At 46.0% G+C, this 12021-nt stretch overlaps 1 protein-coding gene across 2 annotated transcripts in view; it reads left to right on the top strand.

The window, feature by feature from the left end:
* The first annotated feature begins 11170 nt into the window (after nt 1-11170).
* Nucleotides 11171-12021, top strand: part of FNDC1 (fibronectin type III domain containing 1) — a 101247-nt gene continuing 100396 nt past the window's right edge. For both annotated transcript variants that reach the window (XM_082404501.1, XM_082404500.1), the window contains exon 1: nt 11171-11481. In XM_082404501.1, coding sequence (XP_082260627.1) covers nt 11373-11481 — 109 coding nt within the window. In that variant the 5' untranslated portion in view covers nt 11171-11372. The remainder of the gene's footprint in view (nt 11482-12021) is intronic.

The following is a 12021-nucleotide window of genomic DNA, read 5'->3' as shown; positions in this document are numbered from 1 at the left end:
GACCAGTTTCATGGAAGACAATTTTTCCAATGGACCAGGAGTGGGGGGTGGAGAGGAAGATGGTTTGGGGATGATTCAAGCACATTACATTTATTGTGCACTTTATTTCTATTATTATTACATTGTAATATATAATGAAATATTTATACAACTCACCATAAAGCAGAATCAGTGAGAGCCCTGAACTTGTTTTCACTTGCCACTCACTGATTTTTGATATGAGTCTGCAAGCAATTGATCTATCATGGTCTCTGTGTAGTCAAACCTCTCTGCTAATGATAATCTGCATTTGTAGCCATCCCCCAGCGCTAGCATCACCGCCTTGACTCCCCCTCAGATCATCATAAGGAGCGAGCAAGCTAGATCCCTTGCACGCACAGTTCACAGTAGGGTTCGCGCTCCTATGAGAATCTGATGCGGCCGCTGATCTGACAGGAGGCAGAGCTCGGGCAGTAATGTGAGCGATGGGGAGCGGCTGTGAATACAGATGAAGCTTCGCTTGCTCACCCGCCACTCACCTCCTGCTCTGAGGCCCAGTTCCTAACAGGTCATGAACTGGTGCTGGTCCGTGGCCTGGGGGTTAGGGATCCCTGTTCTAGAAGATAAGAACAATTTTTCTTTGAAAGTTATGTACAATTTGCTCATAAAATTGGCTGAACTTGCTATTTTCCTCGTAGGAAGATTTTAAAGTACTGATTAAATTTCTCTAATAATTGTAGGACCATTTGGGCCTTCTCTTTCTTCTTGAGTCAAGTTTAATAACTTATAATTTTCCAGGAATTTATTTCATATAAGTTTTCAAATTTATTAGCATTATATTTATGAGCAGATTAAGTAATTATGATGAACAGATAAAACAACTATGATACTTCATAATATTTTCTTTTCCTTTTAATATCTGCTGTTTATGTAGTTGTGTCTTCTTTTTTTTAAGTTCCTATTTACCCTTTATCTGTGCCTTCTTTCCTTTTTTTCTTAATAAATTTCACTAAATATTTAGTTATTACTCTAAGGACCATTTTCTATTTTTATTTTTATCTTTATTTATTTATTTATTTATTTTGATAGGTAAGAAGTGGATTTATTTAGAGACATACACATTCCATAGACAGAATGCGGTCCATCTCAAAAGGCAAAAGTGGCCTTGGGAAAAACACACTCCACAGACAGAGTGTGGGCGGGGATTTCCAGGAATTGAGCCACCACCTACTTTTGGGCTTTTATGGTTGGCCTTGGAACTGTCATGACGCCTGTGGGTATATCAGTTAGCTAATGCATTACAGTGAGTGTATAATGAGGCTCAAGGTCTACTGGAAGGTGAATCTTCTGCCATCTTGGACCTAGTTGGTTCTAACCAGTTTATGTCATATCCTCAAGGGCTATGTCATTCTTTTAAAGGTTGTGCCCTGCCCCCTTCGCTCCTGTTTTATTTTCCCCTCAGAGATTTTACTCCTATATTCTTAAGGGAAGCAGAGGGGCAATGGTCCGTCTTCTGTAACTGCTTCAAGGCTGAGTAGGGGCATTGACCCTGCCTGTCAGGGAGCAAAGATCTCTGGATGCCTGATCTAGGGGCCCCAGTAAGGACTATTTTTTAAAATTATACTCTCTGTTGTAGCTATGGATTTCTTTTCATTAATGTCTGCTCTTTTTTTTTTTTTTTTTTTACTATCTCCTTCCTTTTCCTTTAAAGAGTTTATCCTCTATTCTTGTTCTTTTCTTAACTTCTTAATAGGGCATTTAGCTTATTTTCAATGTTATAATTTTAAATCCAGGTGTTTGAGGTTACATATTTTTCTCATATATGAATATTTAAGGCTATGCACTTTCTAGTTTTGCAACATCCTATGTGTTATGATATGTACAGAACTTATTATTGTTCAGTTCTGAGCATTTAAAAATTTCTGTTATGATTTTGTCTATGTTTAATTTCCAAATATAGATTTAAAAATTTTATTTTTTAATTTTATTTTATTATTTTAAAAAATAAATTTATTTATTTATTTTTGGCTGAGTTGGGTCTTTGTTGCTGCATGTGGGCTTCCTCTAGCTGTGGAGAGCAGGGGCTTCTCTTCATTGTGGTGCTCAGGCTTCTCATTGTGGTGGCTTCTCTTGTTGCGGAGCATGGGCTCTAAGTGCACGGGCTTCCATAGTTGTGGTATGTGAGCTCAGTAGTTGTGGCTTGCGGGCTCTAGAGTGCAGGCTCAGTAGTTGTGGTGCACGGGCTTAGTTGCTCTGTGGCATGTAGGATCTTCCTAGACCAGGGATCAAACCCGTGTCCTCTGCATTGGCAGGTGGATTCTTAGCCACTGTGCCACCAGGGAAGTCCCTAAAAATTTTATTTTTGACTTTGATTTCTGACTTCACTGCACTATGGTAAGAGATCATAGTCTGTATGACACCTATTTTTTTTTTTTTTTGAAATTTGAGGCTTCTTTATGGCCTAATTCATGGCCAATTTTTATAAATGTTCCATGTGTGCTCAATAATAATGTATATTGTGTATATGACCAATAAATCGAGCTTGTTAATTGTGTTAAATATTCTACAGCTTTACTACTTTATCTGATTTATATATCCATAATTGAGGAAGGAATGTTGAAATCTCTCCTCTCTTGGTTTAGAAGCTATACATTCTATATTTTTTATATTTGTCACTCTTAAAAGTTTGCTGTACTTAATTTAAAAATCTAAATTAAATTTCCCAACCTCGTTTCTGGACAATATATGTTTATTTTAACACTCTTAACAATGATTACCCCAACTAGATTTCATTCTTTTGTGATCCAGTGTTTTAGTTGTCTTCTTTTGTAACTCCATAATTATATATTATTTTTATTATATTACACAACTGGCATTTGTTTATATTTACCTACATATTTCCAAAGTCCTTTGCTCACCTTTCGTCTTTGCATCTCAGACCTTTATTCTGAGCTCATTCTTTTAGAAGTTCCTGTAGTAAAGGTTTATAGGTAGTAGGTACTCTCAAATTTTATTTATCTGAAAAAGCCTTTATTTGATTCTTAAAAGATAATTTTTCTGGGCACACAATTCTAGATCTGAGGTTATTTTCTCTCAAAGTCTGAAGATATTATTCCACCATCTTCAACCTCCTGTTGTTGAGAAGATTGCTGTTCAACTTAGTCCTTTTGTAGGTGTTCTCACATTTTTTTCTGACTGCTTTTAATCATCTCATTACACTCTGTGTTTTCAACATCACTACAATGTACTTAGGCGTGTATTTTTTTGTATTTATCCAGGTTGGTGTTTGCTATGCTTCATACATCAATGGGTTTATATCTTTCATTGATTTTAGCCATTATTTCTTTGAATATTGCTTCTTCTCTATTCTGTTTTTTTCTTCTGGGACTCTTTTTTCACTATCATTATTCTGAATTCTTTTTCTGGAAGGTTTCCTATCTCCACTTCATTTAGTTGTTTTTCTGGGGTTTTATCTTGTTCCTTCATCTGGTACATAGCTCTCTGCCTTTTCATCTTGTCTATCTTCCTATGAATGTGTTTTTTTTCCCACAGGCTGCAGGATTGTAGTTCTTCTTGCTTCTGCTGTCTGCCCTCTGCCATTTTATATTTTGAATCTAATAATTCTAGTATCTAAAGTACTTGGGAGCCAAAGTCTTGTTTCTGCTGACACTTCTTATGGTGTTTGTTTCTTTGGAGATTTATGATCTCATATTTGATTGATCGTAAACTGTGGGACTGGAAGTGGGATGTGTTCAGTGCATGATTCCAGGGGACTTACTTCTGAAAAACCAGGGCTAAACAGGCTCTCTACTGATTTGTGTTTTATATGAAAAAGGAGAAAATAAACCCAGAGATACAATCTTGCATGGATGATTCACTCTTGAATGAATGAAAAGAATACAGGTCTGGTAGCGGCATCCATATCCAAGGGGTATCAGAGCCAAGGCAGAGGTAGATAGTGAGAGCAGTCCAGTCCTCAGTCTGGAGGCCCTCAGTCCACCTGCCAGAGGATATGTTTGCCAAGGTGATGCTTCTCCCTCAGGTGAGAAGCCCTGGCAGTCTCTCTTCCTGGAGAACCTGTAACAGTTCTCCAGTTGGTTGGTTGGCTCAGCAGTTTCAAGTTTTCCTTGTGATCTCTGAAACATTGCATATTTTCTTTTTTGCCAAAAGTTAAAACAAGACATCTTGCTTTTAAAAATACATTCTAATGACATTTTCATGTTAGGCTCTACAAACCAAGCTAGCAAAGGCCTAAAGAGAATATCCAGCTTGATTAATTAACCTAATTAACCTGTTCAGGAGTTTGCTAACTATCACAATATGCAAAGCGACCACAATTTGATTGCTACATTTGAACCTCTGTTTGATATAAAGTTAATTAAACCATGCAGATAAATCACATTAAAGTGAATGATTCATGATTGGATCTTGTACTTTGTTGCTACCAAAATATCTTTTTTTCTGAAAGATAATTCCATACACTGTGTCTTACTCATGTTTGTGCCTCCAGTGTTTATCATAGTGCTTGACACATCGTAGGTACTCCATGAATGTTTCTTGAAGAAATAAATTATTTAAAAATGATTCTCTAGGGCCTAGTGTGTTCTCCACATTCTTCATGGTTTTATGGGATAGCAAATAAGAAGGTGAGCTTGCCATGAAGTCAGGAACAAGAACACATGATGATAAACTGTGTGATGCAGACTAGAAGTGCTAAGAAATTTGCAGGGAGAAATTCTTTGAGGGTCTAGTCAGGAAAGGCTTCCAGGAGGAGGTGGCATAAGATTTGAATCCAAGCTGCAAAAAACATTTGTTGAAGTGATGGTTAGATGAAGGGAAAATGGGTTGGGGCTTCTAGGTTCAAGGAGGAACATGAGAGGGCACAGAGGAGGGGTGGCTTAGGTGGCCTAGTGGAGCACCGAAGGGGGAAACCCTGCATCATTTCCATCCATGGGATGCTATACAGGCCCCACTACATGCAGTGATGCTGCAAATGGAATCCATCCTGGAAGGGCCCACTCATAGAATTTACGAGCTGCAATATATGTCATATTTATGAGCACACAAGAAGGATACTTGTCATGAAAGCAAACCAGAAGATTATAATCTAGTTTAAAAACATGCCCAAGGGCACAGGATGGTGAGATACACTGACAAAGGGCACCAGAGACAATGGCATAAATAAGAAGGGGAGGCAGTGGAGGGTAGAATGTCATGTTTGGTGACCCTGTAGAGTAGGCATTCTGGGGCCTGTGCAGGTGGCATGTCCTCCCCAGCAACATGGCCTCAGCTGGAACAAAGGTGAGTGAGCTTGGAGGAAAGATTCAAAGAGAAACAAATCATTGGTCAGTGAACCTGGGGATTTGCATGAAAGCAGGGGTGCTGCTACAGCATCAACCCGTGGTAGCTGGCCTCCAGGTCGGCCCTCCATGATCTGCACCTCCTGGTATTCATGCCTTTGTGTAGTCCCCTCCCACGTTAAATCAAGGTTGGTCTGTGCCACCAACAGAATATGTTGGAAGTGACTGTGGGTGACTTCCAAGGCTGGTGGTAAAAGGATTGCTACTTCTGCCTTGGACTTCTGCATTGCCTGCTCCAGGGAATACCAACTGCAGACACTCAGCTCCCTGGGAGGCCCAGTCGGAGAGGAGCCAAGGTCCCCATCCAACAGCCAGCACGGACTTGCCAGCCACATGAGTGAGGCTCCTCGGAAGTGCATCCTCCAGCCCAGTCCAACCTTCAGATGACAGCAGCCCCAGCAGACATTCTGACTGCAACTCACAAGAGACCTCCAGCAGCCCCACCAAGCTGCTTCCAAATTCCTGACCCACAGACACTATGAAGAATAGTCTATGAGTATTGCTTTCAGCCACTAATATTTGGAATAATTGGAACACAATCCTTCTGGAAAATAAGCGAAAACACAAAAAAACAAGCCTGTCATATCTCTGGGTAACCGTTCAGTCATGGACATGAGGCGGGGTCAGACAAAGGCAGGTGGAAGGCGGCCAGATGTGCTTTCTTAGCACAGTGCCTGGGCCAACTTCTGAAACTGCCAACTGCAACCTGAAGACCGTCCTTCCTGAGCTCTTGTTCCACTCCAATTGATTAACGCCTCCCCCCGCCCCAACTGGGCTCTTTTAATTCCACAGGATTACAGTGGATGCACTTGATACCCCCCTATGGAAAGCACACATAGGGTTAAAGCCTCCTTGGGGGAAAAAAGAGAACAAGGGAAGGGTAGGGAGAGGTAATACTGAGAACAATTCCTGTAAGCTTCAAGGGCTGACCTCACAGCCCTCTGGGCTGTAATTCGTTCCTCTCTGACCTGGAGTGTGAGCTGCGTGAGGTAAGGGCTGCCTGACTCTCAGCCACATGTGCATCCCCAGATGCTAACACATCACTTGACACAAAAATATCTGTTCAATAAAGGTCCTAGAAAGGAATAGATTCATGAATGATTTCCCTATAGCCCAAGCCCTAAGCCCGTTGACAAGAGGTAGATGATAGAACTGGAGTATCTAGCTGCTTCCATTTACAGTATGTGTGACTTATGGTCCCAGGATACAGGTCTGTGGGCTTGTACATCATGGCAAGAGAAACATTCTCAGAATCCCTAACAGTTACTGTGCTAGACTGGATATCTGACATCTTAATCCTTTATGTTTCACTAATTCCCAGGATATCTGTACAAAAGAGAACTTGCCTTGGCACTGCCTTGCAGGGGGAACAAGTTAGAACTTCTGTGCAAAGAAAGCACGTTTCAGGCAGTGATGGATTTACAGCAGTTTGTTTAAGGAGTACCTTCCAAACCCTGAGAAGATGCATGATGTAATATTCAGGTCTTGGCGATTGTTGGCTCAGAAGGATCTCTCACCATTTGGATGATAAGGAGGTGTCTCTGATAAATGTGTAGTGGACATGGGGCAGGCCAGGCAAAACATATTTTTATTTGCACTTTCTGCCTTGGTCCTGATGCTTTTATTGAAAATCTGATAGAGAAGGGGCTTTTGGAGATGCACGGTATCATGGCAAAGACATGCATTTGGGGTCAGGCGTGTTGGACTCTCACCCTCACGGGTCACTAGTGTGGATGGACAAGGCATATGACCTCTCAGGGCCTTGGTTTTCTCTCTGTAAAATCAGAGTGATGCCTCTGACGTTCTTGTGGGACGTGGAACAAAATGGTTACCACTCAAGAAAATTTGATGAAGCGTTATTTTATTTCATCGCTGGTTAGAAGCAACCAGCTTTTTTCTCCCATGTCAAGGTGGAATCTACTTGCCTATGTCGATTTGCTCTTTTCTTTTCCCTTTCCCCTCTGTTTATGGAAACCTAGAGACTGATGTTTTCCTCCAGGCCTGTTGTGCCTGAATTAATGCTCTCCCCCCATCACTCCAAGCACTGTGGGTATGCCATCTCTTTCATTCTACTTCTATGTAGAGTCTTTTAAAAGTTTTATGCACATCACCATTGTGTAATGGATATCGTACAATGTCCTGCTGCTGTCACGGCACAGAGACACATTCAAATATGGTGCTTAAAAAGGAATTCAAGAGCCAAGAGCCAGACTGAAGCCTGAACAAGATTTGATGTCGGATGACAGTATGAGACATGCATTGTAGTTGGTACTGGATGGCCATCTGAACTAGGTTTCTATTTCTCCACATGAAACAGGAAAACAGCATTTGAATCTATTTTGCTGCATAGGAATGCCATGACAATGTGTATGAGGAGTGCTGAACTCTCTGAAGGTATAGTTATTTAAAAATTAACTAGAACCAGAGATAGCGTGCCTGGACACAGATTGATTTGTAAAGCTAGGAATAAGCCATAGAAATAACTTGGAGGCAGGCTAGTAAAGGATTGCAATTAAATAGCTGATGATCTGCCTAGCCCAAAGATGACATTGTTCTGTTTCATTCTGACAAACAAAATAGAAGCAACAACCACGAGCTTAAGAAATTATGTGAAAAAATAATAAAGTCTATCAGGACAAGTGCAACAATAGAGTGGACAAAGAAATGACCAGAAGGAAGGACACTTCAGAGAGCTTATATTTTTGAGATGATCACATTCAGGACAGAGTACCATGGCTCTTAGGTCAGGTGTTTTGAGATCTTTTAAAAGGTTTTAAAAACCTTTACAATCTCTCTTACGACTTTTAAGATTAAACACACTCTTAAGTTTGTAATCAAATCACAATCCAGAGTCATAAATGTTAGGTATTTCATTTACTATCGAACAGCCCATGGCCAGTTGTTCTGATCTAGTCATCAAAACTCTAAAGTTGGAGGTGATTTTGCATTTTACTTTACTCTGAAATGTCCAAAGAAGAAAGTGACTCTAATAACGAACATGCTGGGGAGGTAGGTGAATGCACGTGTATTTCACGAGGAAGGAAGGAAACTACCCTTCGATGAGCCTTCCCTGTGAGCTTCTGCACGCTATGCCATGTAATCATTTTCTTAAAATTAAACTGAAGAGTGAAATCCTGAAATTACAAAAGTCCTAATGGAGAGTTAATGCCCAGGGTGAGAACAGTGTGACTTCTTGTATTGCCAATTCTCTTTCTCTGTTCCCTCTCGTCCAGTGTGTCAGAAAATCATCTTACCTGTACCTTCAAGCTGTACCGAGAGTCTCATTAGTTCTCATCTCCTCCATGGCTATCCAGTCCGAGCACCATCTTCCCTCACCTTGATCATAAAAGCCTGCTTACTGGCTTTTCGCTTCCACGTAAACCTTGTCACGCACTCTTCTCATCAGGGTCCTCCAATGCGCTCCCCCGCCCCTCCACCGTGGGATAAAAGCCTAAATCTTAATGGAGCCTGCATTGTCCTTACTACGATGTTCCCCATCTTTTAAAACTTATCTCCTGCTAACTTTCAATCACTGCTGTTTTTAGTGTTTTAGATCCCCCGTGCCTAGAGCAGTGTCAGGCACGAAGTAGATACACAATAAATATTGGTTGAGTGAGCAAATGAATGGCAGCTGATCTATCAGTATTTCCTGGAACTTACTGTGTGCTTGGTACTGTGATGGCCTTTTTGGGTGGCAGACAGGACATAAAGGTAAATCTTGATTCTCATCCTCCTGAGGACAGGGGGAAGGTACTGGTTAGAACTCATGTGTTGCGAGGTAGAAATCCTACTCCAACTTAGCCAAAGAAAACTTTTGTCTCCCGGAAGCAATCTTCAGGAAGGACAGAGCTGGGGCTGGAGCCCAGGACTTGCCCACTTGCACGATTCTTTCTCCCTGATTGGTTGTTCTCTATGTTTTGGCTTCAGTCTCTCTGGATGGTACCCTCGAGGCTGGAGCCAGACACACAGGCCCCTCTTGGCTACTGTATCAGTTTCTTGCGGCCGTTGTAACAATTACCAGTTTGTGGGCTTAAAACAACCAAAATTTATTCTCTCAGTTCTGGAGGCCAAAAGCCTGAAATTCTTTCCACTGGACTGAAATCAAGATGCTGGCAGGACTGTGCTCCCTGCAGAAGCTCTAGGGGAGAATCTGGTCCTTGCCTCTGACAGCTGCTCATGGCTGCTTGTGTGCCTTGGCTTGTGGCTGCATGACTCCCATCTCTACCTCTGTGCACACATTGTCTCCTCTTCTATGTATCTCAGATCTCCTTCTCCTTCTTATAAGGACACATGTAACAGTATTTAGGGCCCACCAGATAATCCAGGACAATCTCTCCATCTCAAGATGCTTCACTTAATCACATCTGCAAAGACTTTTTTCCCCCCTCTGTATAAGGTAACATTCATGGGTTCCAGGGATTAAGACATGGACATCTTTGGTGGGGGGGGGGGCATATTTCAGCCTACCTCAGCTACCATCCTTCAGCATCCATGAATGACCGGAGGAAAAAAACTTTTTCACCAGCTCCAACGAGAAAAGTCCTGACTCTGACTGACCCTGCTTGGGCCACTGGCGATCCTTGGACCAACTTGGGTGGGAAAGAGGGTGGTTGGGAGGGGACAGGCCCCATTGGAGCCGCTTGGTTGAAGTAGAGGAGGGGGCTATTGTTCCCGGAATAAGAGCAGGGAGGGGGGGTGCTGGGCAGACCAAGGCCATAGCGCGTTAAATGGCGGGGGGGAAACATTGCAAAACTGGGGAGTAATTAAACATTAAAATGGTTGCAACCTGCAGGAAGAGTTCTGGGAGCTCATAGACCTTGCAGGATGAATGAAGACCTGGGACCCAGGGGAACGTTTTCCCGAAAGGAAGGCCATAGAATTCTGCCTTTCCTGGGTGCTCACTGGGCAAGCGGCGCCTGCCAGGGCTTAACCGCGCGGATATGGTGTTTCCGTTCAGAAAAGAGATGCTGTGTTTCTTTTTCGTCAGTTGAGAATTCGTCTTGCAATCTTTTCCTCTTTGCAGAAGGACACAAGTCTGGTCAAGTTGTAGCCTGTCACGACGGAGGGCTGACTCGACCTTAGGTTGTGAGCTGCAGTCACATGAGGTCTGCGAGGACGCTGCTGGGCGACGGCGGCACCTGCGCCCAGAGCGCGGACCTGCCCGGGCGCAGGCGTCCTGCTCGCCTCCAGGGGCTCTCCCAGTCCGCTCGGACGGGCGGCGAGGCTTCCGAGGCGGAGAGCCGACCACAGATAGGTGGGAATCGGGAGAGGGAGCCCTAGGCCGTGCTAACATCATAGAGATCGGAGGAAGCGAGGCCGGGCGAGTGCTCGGCCCTGAGTGCTCCGCGCTTACAGAACGCTGCCTTTGAACCCAGTTCAGGCGCTCCGCAGAAACCACAGCCGGGAGCAGCGGTATCTCAGCACATTAAACCCCCCTTTCCCGGGCGCGGGCTGTGGGGAAGACCGGGGAGAGCCGCAGGGACGACCGCAACAGGCTGACAGAGGTGAAGGCGCCTGGCTCGGGTCCCCAACGTTGAAGCCAGAGGTATTTAAGGTGACAGAGGGCATGCCTGGGCTTGGCAAGGATTGGAGGTGATGGGCCATCCCCGCAGCCAGAAAGCCGGAGAGGTTAGACAGCGGGAGCGCACGCCCGCACAGCAATCCCTGCGTTTCTAGACCCGCCCAGCGCTTTTCCCGGGCGCCTGGGCACCCTGAGCCGCGGCCCCGCGCCCCGCCCGCCTCGGGCCGTCACCCCGCCACCCTCGCCGCCCCGCAGCCCGCACGTCGGCAGGGGGCGCCCGCGCGCGGCTAAAAGGCGCGGCCGGCGGCCGGCGGCCTCAGTGCGGAGCGCGGCGGCCGCGGCGCGAGCAGGGAGCGATCGGCGCAGGGCCCGGGCGCGCAGGCGCGACGCAGAGCGCTCCGACGCACACCGACGGCGGGGACCCGACGGCGGCCCCTCTGCGCTCCCAGGCTCCAGCCCAGCGCCCACCCGGCAGCCGCCCGGCCCAGCCCGCCGCGCACCCCGGGCTCCCGATGGCGCCCGAGGTCGGGGCGTCCCCGCGGGCTCGGCCCCCGCTGCCCTGGGCGGCGCTGCTGCTCCTGGCCGCGCTGCTGCCGGTCGTCTCCTCGGCGAGGGCTCCAGGTATGCGCAGTCCCGGCCTCGGCCGCCCGGCTCTCCGCGCCTCCTCACCGCTTCCCCGTCCGCCTTCCGTGCGCCGCTCACCGCGTGTCGCTCGGGGGGCCGCCGGCCTGCGCTGCACTGGCTGCATGTCCTGTCACTAACCCGTGCGTCCTCACCGCTCGCGGGTCGGGGCGCGGAGGGGCGGCTGGGGACGCGGGTCCGGGCATTCGGAGCCTCGCGCGCTGCAGGCGGGCCCGGGGACACGGTTGGCGGCAGGGGACCTCAGCGCAAAGCGGTTTCAGCTTTGCCGTCGAACGCCCGGAGTCGGGAGACTCAGCAGTCTAACATTCCGGGAACATTCCGGCAAAGAAAAGAAGGGGGGGAAAAGAAAAGAAAAGAAAGGCCACCTCTCGGCGCTGCGGTGGGGGGAGGGGTGACGCTTTCCTTTGCCCAGAATTTCCCCGTGGGTATCCTTCTTTCCTCCAGTTCACCTGCCCCGAGGCAGGGATGCCTGGTGAAGGACGGCACTCGGGAGACCAGAGGGAGGCAGAGAGGCAGGAC

This window comes from Balaenoptera borealis (genome assembly GCF_965194805.1).
Source record: "Balaenoptera borealis genome assembly, chromosome: 9".
Classification (NCBI taxonomy): Eukaryota; Metazoa; Chordata; class Mammalia; order Artiodactyla; family Balaenopteridae; genus Balaenoptera; species Balaenoptera borealis.
The sequence above is the reverse complement of the archived record's forward strand: the minus strand, read 5'-3'. Positions and strand labels throughout refer to the sequence as shown.